This window comes from Pelophylax lessonae (assembly GCF_965119305.1).
Source record: "Pelophylax lessonae genome assembly, chromosome: 11".
In the NCBI taxonomy this organism is placed as follows: Eukaryota; Metazoa; Chordata; class Amphibia; order Anura; family Ranidae; genus Pelophylax; species Pelophylax lessonae.
In genome coordinates, this window is record NC_138778.1 from 45,832,381 (window position 1) to 45,859,238 (window position 26,858).

Consider the following 26,858-nt stretch of genomic DNA (forward strand, 5'->3'; position numbering starts at 1 on the left):
CCAGTGGACTCCTATCATCTGTTGGTGCCTTTCACTGTTTTAGATAACCTATGGGGAACTTTTTCCAGAAGAAAGATTGTTCTCCAAGTTGGAAAATGTTGTCAGAAAGGCTATTGTTTTCACAGTAGGAATGCATGCGTGGAACTAATTTTCCTTACATCTTTGCAGGAGCCAATGCGAAAATGACCTGCCAACCTAAAAATGGCACAATCAATCTGAAAACAAAAAGGTTTGAAGAAAGCAGATTATTGGGTAAGAAAAAAAAGGGATTTTCGCTGTCTCTCAGACTATAACCCGCTCAAATGGATATCTAACTGAATGGGAAGTAATTTAGAAACGGCATTGATGCATGTTGTTCTCAAACAATCACTTGTATATGATAGCCTTTAGGTTGGCTGTAAAACATACACTATATTACCAAAAGTATTGGGACGCCTACCTTTACATGCACATGAACTTTAATTGCACCCCAGTCTTAGTCCGTAGGGTTCAATATTGAGTTGGTCCACCCTTTGCAGCTATAACAGCTTCAACTCTTCTAAGAAGGCTGTCCACAAGGTTTAGGAGTGTGTCTATGGGAATGTTTGACCATTCTTCCAGAAGCACATTTGTGAGGTCAGGCACTTATGTTGGAGAGAAGGCCTGGCTCTCAGTCTCTGCTCTAATTCATCCCAAAGGTGTTCTATTGGGTTTAGGTCAGAACTCTGTGCAGGCCAGTCAAGTTCCTCTCCCCCAAACTCGCTCATCCATGTCTTTATGGAGCTTACTTTGTGCACTGGTCCACATCATTTGGTGGAAGGGGAATTATGATGTGGGGTTGTTTTTCAGGGGTTGGGCTTGGCCCCTTAGTTTCAGTGAAGGGAACTCTTAAGGCATCGGGATACCAAGACATTTTTGACCATTTCATGCTCCCAACTTTGTGGGAACAGTTTGGGGATGGCCCCTTCCTGTTCTAACATTACTGCACACCAGTGCACAAAGCAAGGTCATTAAAGACATGGATGAGCGAGTTTGGGTTGGAGGAACTTGACTGGCCTGCACAGTCCTGAACTCAACTCAATAGAACACCTTTGGGATGAATTAGGGCAGAGATTACGAGCCAGGTCTTATCTCAAACATCAATGCCTGACCTCACACTGCTCTTCTGGAAGAATGGTCAAAATTTCCATAGACACACTCCTAAACCTTATGGACAGCCTTCTCAGGAAAGTTGAAGTAGTTATAGCTGCAAAGGGTGGGCCAACTCAATATTGAACCCTACAGACTAAGACTGGGATGCCATTAAAGTTCATGTATGTGTAAAGGCAGGCGTCCCAATACTTCTAGTAATAAAGTGTACTTATTTGTTTAGGCCTGGGCATCACTATGGCTGCCCAAATTTATTGAACTGGGTCACCTACTGCCAAGAATAAAGCCTAAAAAACTTTGTGGTGGTTTCTGGCTGTTCTGATAATAAATACTGAAATAAGTGTGACATAAGCTGTAACTGTTGTGATAGAGTTTGTACAGAGATATTGCTGGGTATCCGTTTTACCAAGAAGAACTGTTCATAGTGTTCCAATGAATGCAAGGGCACATGATGTCCTATCAGCAGTGCGGGTAGCCCATCTTGTAGTAGCAGACCGTTTGGAAGAGGTGGCAGTAACAGATTGCACAGGGCTCACAACAAGGCGGTGCCGGGGGTTTGCAGCTGGACTGAAGCGGTACACAATTTGGCGGTGGGGGTGGACGTATTTTCTTTTTAGGAATGGCTTTCCGCTGAAAGGCAAATAATATGTATAACATTAAAACAGATTCTAACCAATAAAGTATAGCTATAGGTAAACTTTATTTCATTTTAGATAGAGCAGGAACTGTCTAAAACCTGTCTTTTTTTTTTTTTTTTTTTTTTTTGCTGTCTGTTACGTTGGGGAGATTTTTCTTCATTCCCCAACCCAAAAACAGAATGCAAACTGAAAAGAAATCCCTCCAAAATTAGGAGAAATCTCCTAACAACTAAAAAAGTTTGGATTGCTCCTTGCTTTCTGTCCCAGAGACACTGGTCACCAGAAAAATAGAGGGATGTTTACATTCCTTGTAATGGGAATAAAAGTGATAAAAAAAAAAATGTAAATGTGAAGTGTCAAAATATAAAAATAAAAGTAAAATAAACAATAAAAGAAGAAAAAAATGAAATCACCCCCTTTTTCCCACATGCTTGCACGCAAAAGCGAATGCATATGTACGTCACGCCTGCATACGTACGTCATGCCCGCATATGTAAACGGCGTTCAAACCACACAAGTGAGGTGTTGCCACGAACGTTAGAGTGAGAGAAATTATTCTAGTCCAAGCCATTCTCTGTAACTCTAAATGGGTAGCCTGTAAAAATGTTTAAATCGTTGTCTATGGAGATTTGTAAGTACCAAAGTTCAGCCCCATTTCACGAGTGTGCGCAATTTTAAAGCGTGACATGTTAGGTATCATTTACTCAGCATAAAATCATCTTTCACAATATGCAAAACGAAAACGGGCTAATTTTAGTGTTTTTTTTTTTTAATTCATAAAACAGTATTTTTGCGACATAAAAATTTGCAATGACTACCATTTTAGTTCCTAGGGTTTCTGCTAATATATATATATATATATATATATATATATATAATGTTTGGGGGTTCTGAGTAATTTTCTAGCAAAAATGATGATTTTTACATGTAGTGGAGAATTGTCAGAATTGGCCTGGGTGGCAAGTGGTTAAAAGATCAAAAATTCTGAAAAAAACAAAAACACGAAAGCAACAAAAATACCAACCCCATAAAAAGTTCAGCAGGGTGCTGCTGTTACACACAAAGCATTATTATTATATCCATCAATCTTCACATCATGGGTTACAATTACATGTAAGCATCCTGCAGTCAGAAAATAATTTGTCTGTAAGATTCCAGATATTGTGCAATCTAGATTTCTAAAGGTCTTCATAAACAAAAATAAATGAACACCAGTCCTCCTCTATCTGTTGATTTAATTTGACACATTCTATGTCTGCATCTGTTATCATTTTCAAAATTCCTTCAAATATTCAATAAATAGCAAACTCTTGAAAGCATATTTATAATCACTTATAAAGAGTGATTGCTCTTTATAGGTTACGTGTTCCAAGTCACAGTGGGGTATATTTACTAAGACTGGAGAGTGTAAAATATGGTGCAACTCTGCATAGAAACCAATTAGCTTCCAGTTATTTTTTTGTCAAAACTTAACCTCCTTGGCGGTATCCCCGAGGGTGGCTCGGGGTTAATTTTCAGTACCAAAAGCGGTAACCCCCAGGCCACACTCAGGATTACCCCAGAATCACACTCATCTTCCCTGCGATCCCCCGCCGTCCTCCAGCCATCCTCCCACAGTCCTCCATGTCGTCCTCACACTGTCTCCCCGCTCTGTGCTCAGCAGATGCCAGCACCTGTCTTCCGGTTCCCTTCCCTGCGAGCGTTGTGACGCAGGGGGGTGGAACCGGTGGCAAATTCAAAAATGTAAATACACTAAATTACATGATACAAAGTTGGGATCCTAACAAATTGCACTGTATCATGTCATTTCACCACAGGATTTCACCTGGGGACTTTTCCAGTGCCCTGCCTGTGCTTTTCCAGTTCTTTGTGCCTGGAAAACTGAGAATGATTATGGCGTCCAAAAAGCGTTATATAAGAAAACCAAAAAAGATAGCCAAGAGACCAAGACTATAAGTTTGTATTAAGTTACAATATTACGATTACAGATTAGGGGTAACTCTCACTGAAATGGTCCAGACATTAGGGGTAACTCTCATTAAATGGTCCTCAGAGGTGGCTCATATTTCCTAGTTTTAGGGCATAACCATATTGATAGTGCAGGTTGGTCTATGCATATAAGGGCCAATACGCTAGGGCAAAAAGGCTACACATATACATTACTAAATGGAGCCATGAGGAAGAGATTTACAGCTCACCTTAAATACAGACCAGTGTAGTGACACAATCCACCACAAGGGATCACTAGTGGCAGAAATATAGTCTAAAGTTGGTGGAGGTGCAGGCAACCCCTAAGTTTGAAATATATACCTGTATAAAACATGATAAGTGTCCACAAAGGTCAGAGTTTTAATCCAACAGAAATGTGTTCCCATAAACTTCAGCAACAGCATACCTCCTGAAAACCCAGACATGGGAGAAGATATGGATAAACCCTATGTAAAAGGGTACCAGCCTTTTGGTATCACTATGTAATTATCCTTTAAATTTAGAGCAATTTTAGTTCCTTTGAATGGGTACATATGGTGTATATTTTATCAAATTGCTGTAATAAAAGAATCAATTTAAACTATGCATGTGTTGTTGTCCATGCAAGTACCAATAAAGTCCATACAGCCTCTATAAAATATATATTCTCCATATTTTGACTGCGGCAGCCATAAGTTTTTTTGTTTTGTTTTTTATGGGGGGGGGGGGGGGGCAAATTGTCTCTTCAGTTTACCAGTTCTGTGGTAAAGAAAATCACAAAAACTACTTAAAAATTACAAAAAGTTATGTCCCTTCAATTATATACCAGTCTGTTTTTTTAACATACTCATACATTTTTTTGTATTTTTGTTTTAATCTTCTAACTCAATAGATCAATGTAAAAATATATATAGATCAAATCTGGTTAGTGCTGCAATGGGAAGTTTATAAAGTTTGGGTTGAACATGGCCACAAGCTCATTCCTAGTGCCAACCAGCATGAAGCCACGACATCCACTCCCAGAATGTATAATCAATGTCAAAGTGCACACCAAGCTGGTATACAAACACGCCATCCAGGAACAAGGGACAGTTTTTCCAAACAAAGTTAACTTTAAAGCATAACTTCACTTTTGTTGAGAAAAAAACATTCACCTCTGAGTGATCTCTGTACATTGCAGGGATTTTAACAAACTTTGTTGCAGATTCCTACCCTTTATTATTCTGAAGCAATTACTGTTTGTTTCTCTGTGCCCCTGTGAGTGAGTGAGCCTAATGGGAGTGGTTTCATAATGATCAACCAGCTGCTGCAGTATCAGGGTTCTAATGAGGAAATTTGCAAGGTCTGCATCCATTTAGACCTTATTTCCTATTGGCAGTATCTAACAAAAAATGAAATTTGTGTTGCAGGGGATGACAAAAATCTGACTTGTATCTTAGTGTAGACTTCTAGGAAAATCAGTGTGCCAATCACACAAGCAGCAAATGATGTTTCTGGGGTGTGGTCAGTATACATTCTGTGTACAGAAAACCTCCAGGTAACCATATTGCATTGCACTTAACAGAAAATGACAGAGCTGCAGATTGAAATGAAAGGTAATTTTTAATAACATTCAATTACAAAATGATTTGTGTTGCAATTGTATATGCTATATTATTCTTTTTTTTGTTTGCTAGTTTTTTTTTTTCATGAAAGTGGAGTTACACTTTAAACAAAAAGAAAATCACAAAAAGCACTTCAAAATCGCAAAATATTATCTCCCAGCCTGTACTTTAATATGCACATAGCACTCTCAACATTTACTCTATCTATATTTTGTTTATGGATCGAATGAGTTAGAGCATGTGTGTCAAACACAAGGCCCAGGGGCCGAATCTGGCCCTCCAGGCCATTTCATGTGGCCCTCGCACCTCTCCTGCAGCTGCAGGAGAGCTCCAGCCCTGCTCTGCTCCTCCTCTAGACCCTGAACTTTTTGCTTTCCAGCAATGTCTACAGCTTCTTTCCAGCAGCAGCATAAGATAAGGGGTGATGTATGGGAGGGTGGGGGACTCATCTTTTGATGGTGGGGAGGCTCTTGACATCTTATGTAAGGGTAGAGGATGCTCTGGATTTCCAGTCTTACAGATACAACTGGCCCTTTTGAGGACAATCATAATTCTGATGCGACCCGCGAATAAATTGAGTTTTACACCTTTGAGTTAGAGGATTAAAGCAAAGATACACAGAAAAGGAAAATGAAAAAAAAATATTCTTAAATTATTCAATATTTATTCAAAAATGTCCATGAATAAATGATTTTATCCGAAAAAAACATACAACTGTTTTGGCATCGTACAAACCATGAAACCTCATAGCTCTAAGCCAATAAATCCAATGATTTTCTCTTTGTAGAAAGTTTTTGTCAAAATCACCTCCTCTACGCTTGTATGTATTTGTTACAGGGCCAAAAATCTCACATCTGTTTTAATACCATTGTGATTTTTCAAAATATGTCTAGTAACAGGGAACCACATCTGAACTAATGACAGAAATATGACCTGAAATGTGTACTTTAAGCATAGAGTACGTTTTGTCTTTCCACCATAAAAACAATTAGATTTACATATTAGAACCATGGTCTCCAAACTGCGGCCCGGGGGCCAGATGTAGCCCTTTGCTGGCCTTTATCTGGCCCTTGGGGTAATATTTCATTTCAGTCACGCCCAGACGACGTCTTTTGATGACGAAACATTGGCGACTCCAGACGCAACGTCCACACGCCCCTTCTATGAGCCGGCTATTTTTGTATGTGCTGACTAGGATACATGCGGGACGCCGCAATCGAATCCCTAGCCATTTCTTTATCCGTGCCTGTTTGTCTTGCATCCATGTGAGTAGTTCTTTTTAAATAAACCTTACCGTTGTTTTATACGGAATTACGCTATGGTCCTGTGTGCTGCTTTTTTTTCATACTCCCATCCAGGCCCGGATTGGCTAATCGGGAGCATCTGGAGAATTCCCGGTGGGCTGGTCCATTAGGGGTGCAGGCAGGGCCGATGTACTGCCGAAAGTTACAAGTATCATCTGCCCTGGACGTGTCCATATCTGTGATGAAGGGGGGACGCACTGGGAGCTTCTGCCTTCTCCTGCCTGACAGGGGTGAATATCATTCTCCCTCCTGTCACTGTACAATGTATGATCCTCGGACTTGTCCGTTCCATCCACTTCACCTCTGCCTTATCTCTCCTTCAACTGTTTATCACTCTACTCTTTACAAGCTCCCCTCCCCCTGTCAGCTTGTTCTTTGGCCAGGTCACTTGAATCTTCCTCGTTGGTCACTTTCACTTTGTCCGCTGCATGTGGTCTCTTTACCTTCCCTGCACAATAGTAAGTCAGCACTGGGTCTTCTGCTCCTCTCTCCTGTCCTGTTCACATTAACCCTTCACCTTCTTCTTTCAGCTGTCCACTCCATAAATCTGCACTGCATGTCCTGTAGCCTCTGGTCCCAACTCTGGGCTATCCAAGCAGCCATTTATCTGACACTGTCCTGTCCTAAAATGCAGCATTAGCACTTTCTCTACAGTCCTTCACTCTGCTCTTCATTAACACATGTTCTTATTACCCAGACCTGCCCCCCCATCCCTATCCCCCCCTATCCCTATCCCCCCTATACCTATCCCCCCTCCCCCCCTATACCTAATAACCTGTGCACTGGGGTTTGATCACAGTGTGATTGTATGTGCGTTTTACCTGGATTTAGGTGCACTTCTATTGAATTTCTATTACAAAGTGCGTTTTCCTGAAAGTACATCAAAGTCCTGCATGTTGCATCTTTGATGCAGTTTCAGAAAACGCACTGTGTACTGGAATTCAATAGAAGTGCACCTAAAATCCAGGTAAAACGCACATACAATCACACTGTGATCAAACCCCAGCGCACCGGTGTGACCCCACTATAAGGCAAAGTTCACACCTTTGAATGTCAGTCACAAGATTGTGGCTTTCCTGACACACACACAGAAACAAATCGTCCATTAGTAGACGTGCGACAGTGCCATTTATTGGTAATGGCACCCCAAACATCTGTTATCACATGCACCAAACCACATGGTGTCTCAAAAGTGAAAATTAAACGCACACTGTGTGATTCCTGAACTGGTTGCTATCCACCTGGCGCCTAGCAATCAGTGACATCAGGCACACACAGGCAGAGGCCCAGCATTCATAGCGGAAGAGGGTTTAAATTCCTCCTCCTCCGCGCCAAGAAAGTAGCTCCACCCACCTCCTCATCGCTGCAGGTAAGTGGATTGCTCATGTTGTCCTCGCTCTGGCTCTGCTCTTCTTCCTGCTAAAAATCACTGCCATGCCACAGTGTAGGATTGTCTTCCCATGAGCTTTGCATTACTCAATATTCCCCAGGATCTCAATAGGAGGAGATGATGTCCTCCTTGATTAGCTACCTCTGGAGGAAGCTGGGGGAAAGGTAAATTGGCTAATTTTTTTTTTCCCTACAGGTATTTAGGGGATATTTTTTTTTGGAGGGTGAGCTGAAGGATGGCATTGAATAAGGAGATATTGCCCCTGAGTTGCAAGGTCCTCTTGTTGCCATCATTCATTTTGGTGTTCCTGAGACAACTGCACAGTACAGGAACAAGAGCTTGCATGAATCTTAGATTCTTGCATAATTCTTAGAAATACATAAAATTCAGATTAAGGTGAAGTAAATTAATTTCTGACTATAGCACAGTTGCAGGGTTTGGTAGTTTACTTAAGCAAAATTGGAAAAAAGCCTCCAATGGACGCTGCTTAGGTGCTTTTGAGGTCCTTGAACAAATGCGCATAGACCATACATGACCGAATGTAACCGTCACCATTCACCAAACTGAATGTGATCTGTGGATTCTACATCGTTGCATGTCTGTATATTTCTCTAGAAATTTGTACAGAGTAGAGGTTTTATTTGAGCTATAGCCGGAGAACAGATTACAAAAGTTCCCCACTTTATATCACTGCAATGTTTAATCTCATTTTTAATACTAAGCTAAAACATGGAATAGGCTGCTTTGGCAGCACTATGAATTAGTGATCGACCGATAAAGTTTTTATTGCCGATACCGATATTTTGGCCATTGAATATCGGTTTTGGCCGATATTGGCCGATATTTTCGTACATTTAAAAAAAACTATGTGGCAAATGAGGTTTAATGTTGATAAATGTAAAGTTATGCACTTGGGGGCTAAGAATATGCATGCATCATACATACTAGGGGGGGGGGGGGGGGGGAGGATCTGGGGGAATCCATGGCAGAGAAGGCTACTACTGTATTTGCACTGAATTGTAAAATTATATTTTTTGAAAAATACAATGAATTACAAGGCTGTAGAGAACAGTGCGCCATTGCAAACTTATATTCTGAGGTTTTAATTACATTATTTTAATATAGTCAGTCGTGATCTAAAGTGGGCCGGTCTAAGGCATGAAACTCCAGGACTGAAAATCAGTCCCACTCTGGCCCTGCTCCCATCTGATCAATATGGAGCTGCATTGAGGAACCTTATCATTCTATGGCGCTATCTATGGTCTTTTGGAGGTCCTGAGATTTATGCTTTGTCTGGCGAGGCTGTCTCATTCATTTGAGTAGCCATCGCTTTCTGGTAAGCTGCTTCTCTTACTAGTACACCGTGGTGTCCCCACTTTGCACATTTCCCGGGTGTCACAGGAAGAAAGGATCATTATCACATCCATTTCCCTGGATTTGTTTTACATTGGACTTTTCTGTGGGTTCACATTTACTTTTCTGGATTTGCTTTATATTGGACTTTTTTGGGTCACTACTTATTTTTCCATGTCTTTACACATTTTTTCTGAATGAATTCCTTTTCATTGTATTTATTATCATTTACATTTAGCGCTGCACTTTTTATTATTGTTATTCTTTGATCACTGTCTGTGGATCACGTGCTAGCTGCTTTTTACACATTATCAAATTTTTTTCATTATTATCATTTCTTACCGCAGAAATTACCCCCTAGTTTTTCTATTAATATTTCATCCTCTGACACCAACAATGTGGCATAATTTCCCCCTACTGACACCAATGATGGGGCAGAATTCCTCCTACTGACACCAATGATGGGTCACAGTTCCTGCCAGAGACACCAACAATGGGGCATGATTTTTCCCACTTAGTAACACCAATGTCGGGGCACAATTCCTCTTTCTAACACCAAAGATGGGGCATTGTTTACTCCCACTGATACAGGGACATTTTCTACTTCCGGTGGTCACAGTCTGGCCCCCTTAAACTCTGAAATACAGTAAACTGGCCCTTTGTTTAGAAGTTTGGAGACCCCTGTATTAGATACACTATATTACCAAAAGTATTGGTACAGCTACCTTTACACACACATGAACTTTAATGGCATCCCTGTCTTAGTCTGTAGGGTTCAATATTGAGTTGGTCCACCCTTTGCAGCTAAAACAGCTTTGACTCTTCTGGTATGACTGTCCACAAGGTTTAGGAGTGTGTCTATGGGAATATTTGACCATTCGTCCAGAAGAGCATTTGTGAGGCACTGATGTTGAACAAGAAGACCTGGCTTTAATTCATCCCTAAGGTATTATATCGGGTTGAGATCAGGACAAATTCCTCCACCCCAAACACGCTCATCCATGTCTTTATGGGCCTTGCTTTGTTCACTGGTGCGCAGTCATGTTGGAACAGGAAGGGCCATCCCCAAACTGTTCCCACAAAGTTGGGAGCATGAAATTGTCCAAAATGTCTTGGTATGCTGACGCCTTAAGAGTTCTTCCCTTCACTGGAACTAAGGGGCCAAGCCCAACCCCTGAAAAACTATTCCACATTATAATCCCACCTCCACCAAAGGATTTGGACCAGTGCACAAAGCAATTTTAATTATTTGTTTTCTTTATTTTTTTTACCAGCGCTTTTTTTTCTATTGTTCAGCTGTCAGCGGGAAATCCATTGACACCTCATGACTCATCGCTTTTTAGGATGCCACGGCCAGCTTCCTGGCCCCACTCCTTAACAATCAGCTTACACTGCGCCTTGATTGGGCAAAGCTTTGTCCAATCAGTGCGCAGAATGCACTGTGCAGTGCTCATTACATTGCAGGGTGTTTGTCAAGGTGAACACCCTGCAAATTTGGATGGTCAGTGAACTGCTTACTAAGTGCCGGTTCACACTATTATTATTATATACGATTTATATAACGCCGACAGTTTATGCAGCACTTTACAACTTGAGGGTAGACAGTACAAATAGAATACACTTTAATACAGTAGGAATCAGAGGGCCCTGCTCGTTAGAGCTTACAATCTAAGAGGGAGGGTCAAGAGACACAAGAGGTAATAACTGTGGGAGATAGGCTGATAAAAAAAAAAAAAAGTACAGTTGTTAGGTGGTTGCCAGGTTTATCTGAAGAGATAGTCGGACAGATTGGGGTACAGCATTCCAGAGGATGGGAAAGGTTTGGGAGAAGTCCTGGAGGTGAGCATGGGAAGAGGTGACAATGGAGCTAGAGATCAGGAGGTCTTGGGAGGAACAAAGAGAACGATTTGGTTGGTATTTTGAGACTAGGTTAGTGATGTAGCTGGGTGCCAAGTTATGGATAGCTTTGAAAGTTATAGTTAGTAACTTGACTTCAATTTGTAGGTTGAGTTGCAGCCAATGGAGGGTTTGGCAAAGGGGGTAGCAGATACAGAGCAGATTGTAAGGTGGATGAGCCTGCAGCAGTGTTCGTGATGGACTGAAGGGGGGGTAGCCTTTAAAAATCATATGTGATGTCTGTGCTATTCGAATTCAGCCATACAGATTGTATGGCTGAATTCGCATTGCATTCAGACCAAAGTCGTGCAGGACCATTTTTTGGTCTGTACCAGAATCGGATCGCATGAGTGTTCACATCCATGCGTTCCGATTCCTGTCCAAATTGACAGTTCGCACTGCGATATGCGAACTAATCTGGGGGTGTCAATAACTTTGTATTGACACTCCCAGCGGTTTGCATATGGCAGTGTGGACTGCCTGCGAGTCGGGTGCGATGTAGGAACCTGCAGTGGATTCGTAGGGTTCCCGCATCGCACCAATGTGAACCAAGCCTCAAACTGCGATTTCATTTACTAAAACTGGATAGTGCAAAATTTGCAGAGAATCCATTCAGCTTTCAGGTTTTTTTGTCAAAGTTAAATTGAAAATGCTGAAGTTAGAAGCTGACTTTGCTCTCTCCAATTTCAGTTAATCATCCCACAAAATGAGTCAAATATATATGTGGCTTAGTAGTTAGTATTTCCACCTAGCAGCTCCAGGGTCATTGGTGTGAATCCCAGCCATGGCGCCAGGGCCGGTACAAGGGGTGGGCGGAAGGGTCGGGTGCCCTGGGTGGCACCATTTACTAGAGGAGGGGGGGCGCAGGTGAAGTGCCCGCAGAATACACTGTGTGTATGACTGTACAGTACACACCATCCGCTACATTAGCTGCAACGATGTGTCGAGTGCGCTCCTGCACTCGGCACAAGCCTAGAAGAGAGAGCAGAGCCCGAGCCCTTCCCTGTCAGCAAAGACACTCCCCCGGCTTGGCGTGACGTCACTGAGAAGCCGGCGCCGGCGGGATGAGAGAGGATTCAGTCAGAGGAGCAGAGTGTGCTACCAGGGCTGCCAGAGGAGCACAGGAACCGAGTTTGTATGGAATAAGTAAGCAATACCTCTTTGGATTGGGGGGGAGGAGGAGAGAGGCTGAGGTTGTGGGGAGGTTCATTGTTAATGATATTTGTAATATGCAGCATGAGGGGGTAATGTACTGCCACTGGTCACTGATGCATTAGTGACTGACCAATGACTGTTAATTAACCCCTATGTGCTGCATTAGTGGCACCAATGTCAGTGTTAACATTAACATTGGTGCCACTAATGCAGCACATAGGGGTTAATTAACAGCCACTGGTCGGTCACTAATGCATCAGTGACCAGTGGCAGTACATTACCCCCTCATGCTGCATATTACAAATATCATTGGCAATTAACCACTTGCTGACCCGTCGCAGTATATGTACTGTGATGGGGTAGCAGCTACAGGTGTACGTTCCTGCCTTGTTTCAGGGTTTCTGGCGCATGCTCCCACCCACCTACTCCCATGTGATTTGACACAGCAAGAGACTGTCAGCAGATCCCAGCCAATGATTCAAGGCTGAGACCTGCTGATCGGCTGTGTCAAATCACAGCCCAGAGCTCTGTGTTGACAATCAATACAGGGCTCTTTACAGAGGGAATGATCACTTTTTTTTTTTATTTTCCCTGCAAAGCAGAGAAAATAAAGAAATCGATCTGTAGTAAAAAGCAGCACACATTACACATAGTTAGGCACACAATTAACCCTTGATTGCCCCTAGATGTTAACCCCTTCTTAGCCGGTGTCATTAGTACAGTGACAGTGTATAATATTATCACTGATCACTGTATTAGTGTCACTGGTGATGTGGCAGTTAGTCAGTTCCCACAAAGTGTCAGTGTCACGATCACAGTCCCACTATTAGGCCCCTTTCACATGAACGATCCAATCAGATCCGACTGTCAGTTTTTCAGGCGGACCGGATCGGATGCTCCATGCATCTCAATGGGGGAGCGGATGTCAGGGGAGACATGTCCGCTGACACCCGCTGCTATCCGCTTCCGATCCTGTCTGTGAAATCTGGACAGATGGAAACCCTATTTTCCATCCGACCAGCGGATCGGATGAGAACGGACAGGCAGAGACGGAGCTATCATCCACCTGCTCAGCGGGGATCTGCGGATCGATCCCTGCTGAGCAGAACGGATTCCGTCGGCGGATGCGGACCGTGTGTAAGGACCCTAAGTTGCTGATCACCACCGTTTCTAGTGTATATAAAAAAATAAAAAATTCCATTATATATCTCGTTTGTAGGCATTTTAGCTTTCACACAAACATTAATATACACTTATTTTTTTTTTTACTAAAGACAGCAGATTTCATTTTGGTCTAAGCTTTGGAAGAATTTTTTTATTTTTTTTATTGGATGTTTTATAGCAGAAAGTAAAAAATATTTTTTTTTTCTCAAATTAGTTTTTTCTTTTTTTATTCACATAATAACTAGTGGTGTGCAAATACCCCCAAAAGAAAGCTTCTTTTTTTGTGTAAAAAAAATTACATACATTTTGTTTGGGTACAATGTTGCATGATGGGGGTAAAATCTTCTAGAGCTCAAGTGGTTAATTAACCTCCCAGAGAGTTAACCACTCCAGCCAGTTCACATGGGGATCACAGACACTGCCATCAATGCTGGGGGTTATTAAATAAGCTAGCACCATTGCTGGGGATCATTGTTGCAGAAACTGATGCGAATGCTGTGGATTATTATTGCGTAAATTGGCTGCTGTTTTAAGTATTTTCTTGTTTTGAAATACAATGAATCTTTCTTTACACCTGGGGGGGGGGGGCGCAGTTTGCCATATTTGCCCTGGGCACCGAATGACCTTGTCCCGGCACTGCATGGCACTACCTGCCTGCAGTTTGCATGTTCTTCCTATGCCTGTGTGCGCTTCCTCCGGGTACTCTGATTTCCTCCCACACTCCAAAAACATGCTGATAGGTTAATTGGCTCCTGTGTAAATTGGCCCTAGTATGTGTATGTATGAATGTGAGTTAGGGACCTTAGATTGTTAGTTCCCTGAGGGCAGGAACCGATATTAATGTACAATATACTACATGTATAAGCACTGCATAAATTGATGGCACTATATAAGTACCTGTAATAAATACATAAAATAAAAAATATCTTCTGAGAATCTCAATAGCAGATATAACAGAACTTCCCCTTTGCCCCTTTTTCAGTGTCAAGAGGCAAAGGAAATACCTAATACTTTTGGGTATGCAGGAACACGTGATTAACAGTAACTCACAGCAACATGTGACAGTTCAGGGCAAATCAGCAAGTGGAGTGTCCTTAGCCCTGAGTAAGCTATGACTCTGAAGTACGGTAGCTTACATAAAACCTTCACTCCTAAGGGCTCAACACAGTGGTGGGAGAGCAAAAGTAAGGTACAAATAAAAACATATTGCCTTTCCCTTAAAAAAATATACAGTACATAGCCGAGGAGAGGGCTATCTGTTGTGTGGGCAAAGCACAGATTCACTTTAAGATCACATGGCACAACTTGTGTGACCTGAATGCACACCTGGAAAGGTGTCTAGACTAAATCTACAGAATGATGCAGCATCATAGCCATTTGCTCTCCATTTTTTCGGCTCTGGTCATGTTATATTATGGAGGAATATGGGACAGATTGCATTTAAAACTATTAATTTAGTCAGTTATAGGAATTTATTAAGAAAGAGAGTAATTTTATGGAACTTCTGGACGTGGCAAAAAATTACCTTGGCCAGTTTATTTCTTTCTGCATCCACCCTGCTCACTCTTCGAGATGTCTTTGTTAAATCTGTAAGATAAGAAAGAGATAACTATCAAGTTGGCCATAGAAGTACCTTATTTTTTTACATAGCCCTGCATGCTCACATTGTACATGTGTATATGAGCACACATCTGGCAAACACTCCTAAATCTACTATGGATTTCATTAGGACAGTAGTATATTGGCCAAAAAAAAATCTAAAAGACCCACAGACTGTTCTTCTGAGACCCGCTCGCTAATGGAGTCCACTGAGGCTGAACGTATCTCTATATTACTTTGCCTTAAAGTGTGTTTTCTTAATAAATTATTTTACATTGTGTGTGTGGCCAGATACTGGACTACAGACAAAGATTTTGTTCTGAAATGCATTTGTCTTTCTGCCTTGTCTGCTGAGTAGTTAATGCTGCTGCATCATTCTTCTCTGGCCAGCAGGGGGACAGTCAAGTTACCTCAAGCCTATAGACTGTAATGCAGAATGCCTGAAATCCTGGGAGATTTAGTTCAAGGCGGCCATTTAATAAACGCATGTCTTACTAAACTATAAATCCCAATGGCCTGCATGTGGCAGAAGGAGCCTGGAGGACTTTTTATTCTTTTTACTTGAAAAGCCAGTGCTTTTGGCACCGTGGGATCCGAGCATTCCAGACCTGTTTGAGCGAGCCATTCGAGAGAGCCTGGGAGTAGGCCTAAAAATGGAGGAGCATTGCTACTTGTTCAGTTTTTGCAGAGTGAGGCTGCTGCCGAGATACCAGTGCATCTGCCAGACCAGCTGAACTGATAGTCGCCAATAGACCAGCTCATCTTGCAGACCAGCTGAACTGTCAGTCAAGTGACTGCCATATTGTAACCAGCTCAAGAGGGCACCAATTCCACCATGAGATTTTACAGTCTCAACGAGGAGTTGGTGAGCTGACTGCCGGTCCTTCTGTATCACACACAGACAGTGGTACACAGACCACTGAGGGCAGGATACCGTTAGCATTTCCCTTATTTTCAGTTACCGCCAATTGATGTTCCAGCCACTTGAGTTTACATCACATTATTGCAATCTCAGGGTGCAGTTATACTACAGCTTTGCCGTGCACCTCTTGGCTAACAAATGTTCTGCCTTGTCTTGTTTAAGCTGCATCTATCACTGCCTGCAGAATAAAAGACTACCTCTAGTGCACCAACAGTCATCTAATGGCCCCAACAATACCAAGCATATAGCTTCAGTGTTATTAAATAAGATCTGTTCACTGGCTGTTGGGTACTATGGGTGGCACTGCTACTGTTTATGCTGATTTGGGACCATTACACCATTTATGCCTTACCCTCTCCCTCTTTTGTTAACTTCTCAGTGTGCTGGTTTGTGTAACCATAATAGTTGTTGGTTTATATTTGCCTTATCAACCACCTTTCCAAATAGTGATATACACGTTTAATTTTACCCATAGCCTTGGTGCTTCACTTAGGACAGCCTTAGTACTGAGTGTTATAGAAATTCTTTGTGTTGCTAGCCCGTTTTCTCTATTAACCTGGTGAGTCAGAAGGGCTGAGGCCTGTGACAGATCGTGGCAGAAAACATAAAACTTAATTTTTAACCAGTGGCTCCTTCAGGGGTGTACATTTTTCATTTCCCCCGGAGAATATTTTATTATCTGTGCTTTGGTTTTATAAAATATATTTGAAGATCTGAATAAGGCTTCCCCATACCCCCCCCCCCCCCCCCCACAGGGTTTCTTCTGGTGGTGTGGAGATTAATAGTGAGGAGTTATTTAAGATCTTGTTTCCACAGCACATGGGAATTGTGAGTGATGAGGCTTTCTGAGGATAAGCTACATGTGACTTGTGAGATAAAATAATAAATCACTGTGGAAAAGTTACTGCTCAGACAGCTCCACAGCAAAATTGCTCTCCTACGACGTCTCTCCAAATGGCTTGGCTCCTTCTAGAATGCTATTTGCCTAGTTCAGTTAAAAATGCAGTGTAATGGTGCTTGGAACCCACTGTGAACACATAAAGTACATACTGGGCTCCATACTAGAGTTAGCTAAAGACTTCTTTTATGATTAGAATAGAAAACTGGATACAGATGGTGGTGAGCTTACAAGGTACATGACCCAGTATTTTATATGTGAAGGCTGTTGTCCTCAACTGATAACTAAAGAATATTGTACCAGTTCTATTTATGTGTATATATCTATATATAGATATAGATATATATCTATATATATATATATATATATACACAGTGGGGAAAATAATGATTTGATCCCCTGCACAGTTTGCCCACTTACAAAGAAATGAAGGGTCTATAATTTGTATCATAGGTGTATTTTAAATGATAGAGACAGAATATCAACCAAAAATCTAGAAGAAACACATGATACAAATGTTATAAATTGAGTTGCAGTTCAGTGAGTAAAATAAGTCTTTGATCCCCAAGCAAAACATGACTTAGTACTTGGTGGAGAAACCCTTGTTGGTAAGCACAAAGGTAAGACGCTTCTTGTTTTTGGTTACCAGGTTTGCACACATCTCAGGAGGGACTTCGGTCAACTCTTTTTTTACAGACCTTAATGTGCTTCTTCTTGAGCCACTCTTTTGTTGCCTTGGTGGTATGAGAAACAACCCCAAAGCATACTTTTTCTACCTCCATGCGTGACTGTAAGATGTTGATTTTAGGGTCATAGTCAGCATTTTTCTTCCTCCTAGCAGTCTCAGCAGGTCATGCTGCTTCTCCTACCAGCAGTTGCTCAACAGCTCACCCTTCTCCCCCTCCTAGCAGTGACTCAGCAGCTCACCAAACTCAGCAACCCCTTTCCCGCAGTAAGGCGACAGCTCACTGTGCTACATACCCCCAGCAGTGACTCAGCAGCTTTGCAGTATTGTGTCCTCTAATGCCAACACATATGCTCCTCTAGGGGGAGCAAGGTAAGGTTACCTGTTAGGAGAATGACATCAGTGCCTGCAGTTACAGAAGTCAGTGAGGGCTTAATTTAAACTTAACTTAATACTGTTAAGAATATGTAAATATCTGAATGTCCATAGTCTGGCCACACTTCAGGTGTTACCTAGTTGTGGGTTCTTTGCACTTTCTATTCTTGTCATTTGTATACCATCTACATTGTAGCTATCATGGCAGATTCCTACTGACCTACAATGGATATTGGTGGAAGGAGCTCAGAAAGTCGAACAGCACTTTCAGCATTGGTCCTCTCCGTTTTCTCTTCCATTACAATATGAGAATGGACCAGAGCCATGAACCAGGTAAGAAGAATGATGCTTATGCCATTCATGTCTGAGGAGGGAAAGAAAAACCTTATTAAACCATTTTTCGTGACAAAGCAATTCTTACTAGCCGATCTTGGTGGTTTTCAATAACTAAGCTAAACAAAATCTCTATTCTGAAAATGTATATGGTTAACATTAATACATTCCATCTATCCTAAAAGGAATCAAAACATATAGCCAAGTGCAGGTGGAGAAAAAAGCTGTATTAGCTTCACTTGTTTCAGGCAGTATTTGCCAGTTTTTCTGAACATGGTACAAAAAAGCTTAAAGCAGTTGTAAAGGCACAATGTTTTTTACCTTTTTGCATTCTATGTGTGAAGGTAAAAAAACTTCTGTGTGCAGCAGCCCCTCTAATACTTACCTGAGCCCCCTATCACACCAGCAATGTCCACGAGAACCTTGCCTCTCTGGAGACTTGCAATCCTGATTGGCTTTTGACATTGGGGAATGGGCACACAGAGCCATGGCTCAGGAGCTCGTCTGCTTGGGTGCCCCTCACAGCAAACTGCTTGCTGTGGGGTCACCCAGCAGGAGGGAGGGGGAAGGCACACCGGCATGGGACCTGAAAAGAGGAGGATCTAGGCTGCTCTGTGGAAAACCCACTGCACAGAGCAGGTAAGTATAACATGTTTGTTGTTTTAATGCACTCAAAAAAAAAAAACCCACAAGGGTTTAGTAACACTTTAAAGGAGTTCCATGGTCACAGCATACACTTCCATTTTATAACATTAGGATTCTAATACCAATACAAACAATAGTTACATTTGACAATCCAATATAAGCTCACTTGAAAAATCTCCTTTCATGTTGTGAGTTCTACCTGTCTGCTGGCCATCTTGTTCTACAACTTCCTTGATTCCCTGGATGCTTTGCAGCTTCTCCTCTGTTGTGTACCTTCAGTTTCTGAGGACTACATATCCCATGGTATCATGCTGCCTGTAAGCAGTGATTACTGTATTGCCTCTGCCTTTTGAAACTCCGCTGTAGTTCACAAGGCATGCTCAATGAAATGCGTGACACAGCAGTGCCTACTCCCAGGGAATATGTGTCATAGAACTCAAAGAAGTAAGGTCTTAACAAAGTAATTTAAAAACTTCAAGATAATTTAGATTATTAGGGGTAAGCTGGAAATATTTGACAATGTGGAAATAAATATAATTTAATTTTGAACGTAGATGTCTTTTAACCACTTAAGCCCCGGAAGATTTTACCCCCTTCCTGACGGGGTATTTTGCGATTCGGCACTGCTTGACTTTACCGGACAATTGCGCGGTCGTGCGACGCTGTACCTAAACAAATTTGACTTCCTTTTTTTCCCACAAACAGAGCTTTCTTTTGGTGGTATTTGATCACCTGTGCGATTTTTTGATCATGCGCTATAAACAAAAAAAGCTCATCAATTTTGCAAAAATAACAATATTTTTCACATTTTTTTATATGAAATTCCCCCAAAAAAATGTAAAAATCAAAATTTTTTAACATTTTCGGCCAATTTGTTTTATGCTACATATGTTTGGTAAAAACGTATTTTAAATGGTTTGCGCAAAAGTTATCGTGTTTACTAACAAAGGGAAAGATTTTTGTCATTTTTGTTGTTTTTTTTTTTTAACGCGTAATGGCGGCGATCTGCGATTTTTTTTGCGGTACTGCGACATTGCGGCGGACAGATTGGACCCTTGACTGACATGTTTGACACTTTTGGGGTTACCAGTGACATTACTGCAGTAATCAGTGCTATATATATGCACTGTTACTGTAAAATAACACTGGTAGTGAAGGGGTTAACTTTATTTGAGAGGGAGGGGCTGTGTGTGTCCCTAGGGGCGTGTTTCTAACTGTGATTGGCTGTGGCTTGAGGTGTAGGAACAATGATTAACGGTCCTACATAGTAGAACCGTATGATCACTGTTCCTACACAGGGGAGAATGACAGGCGGCTTGTTTACACTAGCCGCCTGTCTTTCTCCCGCTGTCACGGACATCGGGTCCGCCGCTCACACGCCTGTCCGTGACCGCGCGGGAGCGTGCCCCCGGCGGCGCGCGCTCGCTCCCCAGAGCCTCACAGGTTAGTGACGTACTGGTACGTCACTTTGCCTGTGAGGGGCTGACCGCCGCAGTATATGTACTTGTGGCGGTCGGCAAGTGGTTAAGAACAATCGCCACCTACTGAGGTCCTTTGCAGTGTATTCTGAGAGCAACCCAGTACAGGAAAACCTAAGGCCTTTAAAAGAAAAGTATGGACTTTTTTTTTCTCCAACCGTACTTACCTAGGTGGATGCTGCATCTGTCCCCCGCTGGCTCTCATGCTGAGGAGTGAGTGATTAAACACCGCAGATCCGCACGGCAAATCTGAACCCTGAGCAGAGAGCTGCTGACTGTCAGTCACTGCTGTCTGCTCTGCCCCCTCCTCGCTCACTTGCGCTCTGGGCTCTGGAGGGGGGGGGGAGCGGCCGGCTCAGGCTCTCAGCGGCTTGGTGAGAGGCTAAGCCAGGTGCCAGTCCATGCATGTGGTTGGATCCTGACTCCATTGTCGCGAACTTGCCTTAGCCTGGTGACTTCAGCCGACAACGGACTTCAGCCTGCTGTCTGCTGAAAACGGGTAACTGCACTTCTGTGATCCACAGGAAAAGTACAGCCAAAGCTGAGAAAAACTTCTACTTTAACTATATCTAAAGCCAAAAATGTTATTTTTTCTTTTTAGGGAAGGGTTAAAATATCTGTCAGGTTTTTTTTTTTTTTTTGCCATATGTGCCTCATGAGATTTCTCCTGCTGTCCTATAGACTCAGAGAGGATATCTTTACAATGTGTGTGTAATCCCTCCTAAACAATTGTCCTAAAGGGTAACGCCACTTCTGTGGGAAAAAAAATAGCAAATAAAAAATAAAATATATAGCGTATACAATCGCGACACAAGTCATATGTAATTGAATGTTATTAAAAATTTCTTTTCAATCTGCAGCTCTGTAATGTTCTGTAAAATGCAACGCAATATGACTACCTACAGAAACAATATGGCTACCCCCAGAAACATAATTTCTTGCTTGTATGATTGGCTCACAGATTTTCCCAGATGTCTGCACTAAGATACAAGTCAGATTTCAGGAATCAATGTAGTTTTTGGTGAGATACTCCCAATACGATTGTAGCACTGTCCCTGTACTGCTTGCTGCATGATGACTTATTGGTCCTCCTCTGATTACCTGCACACAGTCACTTTGGGAACAGTTCACATATCCATCCTTACTCCCGATGACTCATCACACAATAAACAGTCCAAGCATATAGGTTTCTAGTGTTTATTTTGGAACTTGGATAAGAGAAGGGAATAGTGGGATACTCCAACTGTAAAGATTCCTAATAGATAAGAACAACTCTCACTTGGCCTCACCAGTTTGCTTGTGGAAGCAGCTGCACTGCTTAATCTATACTGCCACATGTATGGAAAGGGTTAACTCTCCTTGCTCTTTTCTCTCCAGCAATAGACTTGGTGAACTATAATCTCTTCAGGACACTCACTAGCATCCCCTTTACTGACACTCATCCACTGACTCTTCTAGCTGCAGGGTGGCCCCCCTCAGGTCACGTCCCTTGACACAGATCTGTACTCACTGTACTGCAGAATCAGATTGTCCAGGGTCTCCCCTGGCAGTCAGCTTCACCGGACCTCTGGGTTCAGTTCCTCACTAGCACTCTCCAGGCCCTCAGGTCGGCCACCTGAGGCAGCATGGCACCTCTACAGAGGAGGAGGCAGCCGCCCCCTCCCTCCGGGCTCTGGGACTCCGCTATCCAGCCGAAAGAAAAAGAGAGAGATCAGGCGCCCAGGCAATCAGTGGTTGGATAGCCAAAATAGACAGGAGAAACAGAGCAAACTGCTTCTAATCTAATGCAGGTGTCCCACATAAAGGTAAAAAAATAAAAATGATCAGTGCACATTTGTTTCCTTCTCTAATTGACTAAATCCAATGTTCCATGTGAGAACAAAGTGTATAGAAACTATGTTCCCATGAACATAATAATGAGGACTGTATAACAAATATGTAAAAAAATATAAAAAAATGAGAAATCCTGCACAAAATTGCTGACTGCTGAGTGCCAAAAAATTGCTGACTGCTGAGTGCCAAAAAGTGCTGTGCAAAAAAGTGCTAATGCAGAAATATGTCCAAACTCCAAATACCTGTGTATCACATAAAAATCAAATATCTGAGAAGAATAAAATGTAAAAATCCTGCCCAAAGGTGCTAAGTGCAAAGTGTACTGTGCTGAAAAAGAAAAAAAAAATGTAAAACTATGTTTGAATTGCCCAACCTATCATAAAATTAATATAAAATTCATATGAACAAAAATAATTCATAAATTCATAAAGTGATATAAAAATATAAAAAGTATATATTCCTAAAAAGTTCGTTCATAAAGTCCAAGGTGAAAAAAGTGTCAAAATATAAGCTGATTGGTTCAATCAATACAATATCTTCCGTGATCACTCGTGCAAAAACATCCGATGTGCTCCTTCCACCGTATCCCCCAAACTGACTCACCAGATAAGAAGCTGGTAAAACTATAAACCAGCAATTGCGCTTAAATGTTGGATAGAATTTCCAGCAGGTCGGTCTTAAATTTCAAAAAGTGGATCATCCCACACTCTCCATGGAAATTTTATTCCAAGGGTAATACAAGGTGGGGATGAAGAAAGGAGAAGGAAAAATTCCAATAGTGTGATTCGGTTAAAACTCCAATAATTTATTATAACATAAATACAATGCACTCCCATTTCTGTATGTCAGCCTGACACAAAGGGTTGTTCGCATATGTCTCCTTCACTCTGGCTATGTCTCCAAGCTGCGAGTGCAAGGCAGTATTGAATTGCGCGATGATCGCCGTCCTAACCCCGCCCTACTAGTTTCGTCACAGGACATCCTCACGGAGCGGTAGGACGCCGATACACAGCGCGCCATCTTAACCACTTAAGCCCCAGCCCTATTTTGGACACTTTTTGTTTACAAGTTAAAACCAGTATTTTTTCCTAGAAAACTACTTAGAACCCCCAAACATTATATATATTTTTTTAGCAAAGACTCTGGAGAATAAAATGTCGGTCATTGCAAAACTTTTTGTCAAGCGGTATTTGCGCAGCGGTCTTTAAAACGCCATTTTTTTGGAAAAAAATTGAAAAATCACATTTCACTGCATTTAAAAAATACTAAACAGTAAAGTTAGCCCATTTTTTTTTGTATATTGTGAAAGATGATGTCACGCCGAGTAAATAGATACCCAACATGTTACGGTTTAAAATTGCGCCCCCCCCGTGGGATGGCGACAAACTATGGTCAATAGAGATCTCAATCTGCGACGCTTTAAATTTATTTAACGGTTACCAGTTTAGAGGTAGAGTGTAGTTTTTTTTTTTTAATTATTGTGCACGCTCTGGCGATCGCGGCGATACCTCACATGTGGGGTTTGAACAGCGATTTCATTTGCGGCTCGACTTGCGTATACGTTTTTTTTGTGCGCGAGCTAACGGTGACGGGGGCGGCAAAATTTTATTTTTTTTTTTCCTATTTATTTTTTATTTTTTTTAAACTTTATTACAGGTTTTTTTAAAAAAAAAAAAATCTGATCACTTTTATTGCTGTCACAAGCAATGTAAACATCCCTTGTGACAGCAATATGTGTGACAGGTACACTTTATGGAGGGATCGAGGGTCTAAAAGACCCTAGACCCCTCCACTACACTTCCCTGTATGCAAAACGCCAAAAACGGCATTTTTGCATACAGCCGTTTTTTAAATTTGCCGCCTTTTGCAGCACAGTAACCCGGAAGTGACGTCATGGATGGGTTACGTCATCGGAGCCCCGATCGATGCCGTTTCCGGCATTCATCGGGACTCCATCCAGCCGGCGGACGTCCTGGCTGGGTGCTCGGGGCTCCCGGTGGGACGGGAGCCCCGGGCAAAGCCACGGAAGGCGGCGGGAGGGGGGGGACGTCCCCTCCCGCCCCCCCCCGGGTAACGATCGAGCGGCTCCTGAGCCGCATTGGTCGTTACCGACGGAAAGCCGACCGTCGGCTTCAAACCACGGTACCGGGATGATGCCTCTAACTAGAGGCATCATCCCGGTATAAACCCGCAAAGTGTACCGACGTATCCGTACGTTGATATGCGGTAATTTGTTTTAAAGTGGGGAAAGCATCTGCGTTCCCTTGCAACCTAATCAGCATATAATTACAGATACGTAATGCTATATCGGCCGATGACAATTTGCTAAAGCTAAAAATGAATTACCATAAAAACAATGATATATTACAACATCCTAATTCAACATACTTGTATCAATATAATAAGTTACACGTCAATCTCAACAATTGTTCCTAATACACAATATACCACACTAAAACCATGCATGTGACCAATGTGAAATAAAACATAATTACATTCAATCTAAAATAGAAGTGCTTTACAACAAAATATAAAAAAAAATAAAAAAAAGGTGTAAGCTAAGTCAGAATTACAATTGAAATTTATGAAATTAGAAGGAAGGTGTATCGAACATAAATAATACTCATTCTGATTTAAAGGGAAAGTGTCATTTAAAAATAAGCCTAGTATATTGCACACAGTGATTTAAAGAGAAAGCATGTTCACCCTAAATCTAAAATGCGACAACCTAAAATTTAAATGTAAATGCCAAAAAATATCATTGATAACGTATACAAAAGATATTATATGAAATCTGAACGGAAAGCGTATCGGACATTTGTATATTCTATTTTAAAGGGGAAGTATCAAAGATATTGTATAAAATAGGAATAAAATGTAATAAAAAGGTGTGTATAGCATTAATGATAGTACGCTTGACATTATGATTAAAAGTGTAAGAATTTAAACAAAATAAGTGAATATATTGCTCATGGATATCAAATGTCCTGCATGCCTTTTGTAGACAATAAGAGAATGTATAATCTATTAGTGTGTGGTCTATGATCCCCTGTATGCTCTATATCTGGATACTAAAAATTGGTAAGGAAACAATTTAAATCTATATCTATATTTAACCCATATGGATGTAAAGTGCCCATTTTGTATACCCATTGAGTTTTCTTCTGGGATACCTTTTTCATCTTGTCTATCCCTCTCCAGTTGTCCGTCACTTTGTCTATCCTATAAAAGGTAAGTAGACTCAGATCCCTGTTGTGTTTCAGTTTGAAATGTCTAGAGACATTATGTTTTTTTAAAACCCTTCTTTATATTATTGCAATGTTCGCCTATGCGAACCTTGAATTTCCTTGTTGTCCTCCCTATATACTGTAGGTGACATGGACAAAACGTACACTACATGTGTGGAATCACAACTAATCAGAGAATTTATTTCATATTTATTCTTAGTGTTAACTGCTTCAAACTCTTTGATTTTCTTTTTATTTCTGGTGGTAGTCCGACATGCTTTGCACTGGTTGCATCTGAAGAATCCTTTCAGATCCAAAAACATCTGAACTTATTGAGGAGGGTCTACAATACTGCAGACAATTTTACACCCGTATCAATCTATTTTTTCTATAAATAAACCTTGGACGGCTGGGAATGATACTTTTCAGAGTGTCCTCTTGTAGCAAAATAGGCCAAGACTTTCCTAATCACTCCCTCTACTTTTTTAGATTGTAGATTATAGCCGGTAATAAAAATACAACCCATATCAGTTCTGTTATTATTTCTGTTGTCATTCCTGGTCAGTAATTGTCTTCTATCCTTCAAATGGATCCAATCTCTTTCATCTTCTAGATATTTGCGTTCATATCTTTTCTCAAGGAATCTGTTAATTAACAGATTGGTTTGAGTATAATAATTGTTTTCCAGTATACAGTTTCTCCTAATCCTGATAAATTGTCTACTTGGTGTATTGTATATCCACCTCCTGTGAGGACAGCTATTAGTTGGAATATAAATAATACAAAAATGTGCTGCGCCAGAAATCACACAAATAAAACAGTGATAATATGTGATAATAATAGATGAAAAACAGTTCATAAGGCACGAAATCGTGCTAGTGCTCCAATCAAAGAAATCTCCAAAAGTCCCAGTGTTCAACTGAAATGTGATCCAATCGTGATAAACAACGAATATTGTGAGCACCGTTTAGTGAATCCCTCCACCAGACAGATAAGCCTCTCACCTTCCCATCAGACCCAAATGGGCCAGCAATCACATAACATGGATAATGGATTTCCAGGAAAGGGCCTCTCTACTGTGTAGCTCCAGGGATTCCAAGATATATGTGGGGATAAGAATGGGACAGAATCTAGTGCTCTCCGTATATATATATATAAATCAGCTTTATTGAAGAGAATAAGCAAACTCACATTTGCAGGGCACTCAGCCGTGCCTGCTTTGCTGACATGTAGTGTAGATAGTGCTCCGGAGAAACGATCTGC

The 26,858-nt window shown here is 41.5% G+C and overlaps 1 protein-coding gene across 1 annotated transcript in view; it reads right to left on the reverse strand.

Moving 5' to 3' along the window:
• Nucleotides 1-1,336: 1,336 nt before the first annotated feature.
• LOC309566138 (agouti-signaling protein-like) overlaps nt 1,337-26,858 on the reverse strand; it is a 109,509-nt gene continuing 83,987 nt past the window's right edge. The window contains exons 2-4 of the mRNA XM_082271198.1: nt 18,300-18,443; nt 15,126-15,187; nt 1,337-1,758 (exon numbers count right to left, since the gene is read on the reverse strand). Of these exons, the coding sequence (XP_082127324.1) occupies nt 1,588-1,758; nt 15,126-15,187; nt 18,300-18,443 (377 nt within the window). The 3' untranslated portion in view covers nt 1,337-1,587. The remainder of the gene's footprint in view (nt 1,759-15,125; nt 15,188-18,299; nt 18,444-26,858) is intronic.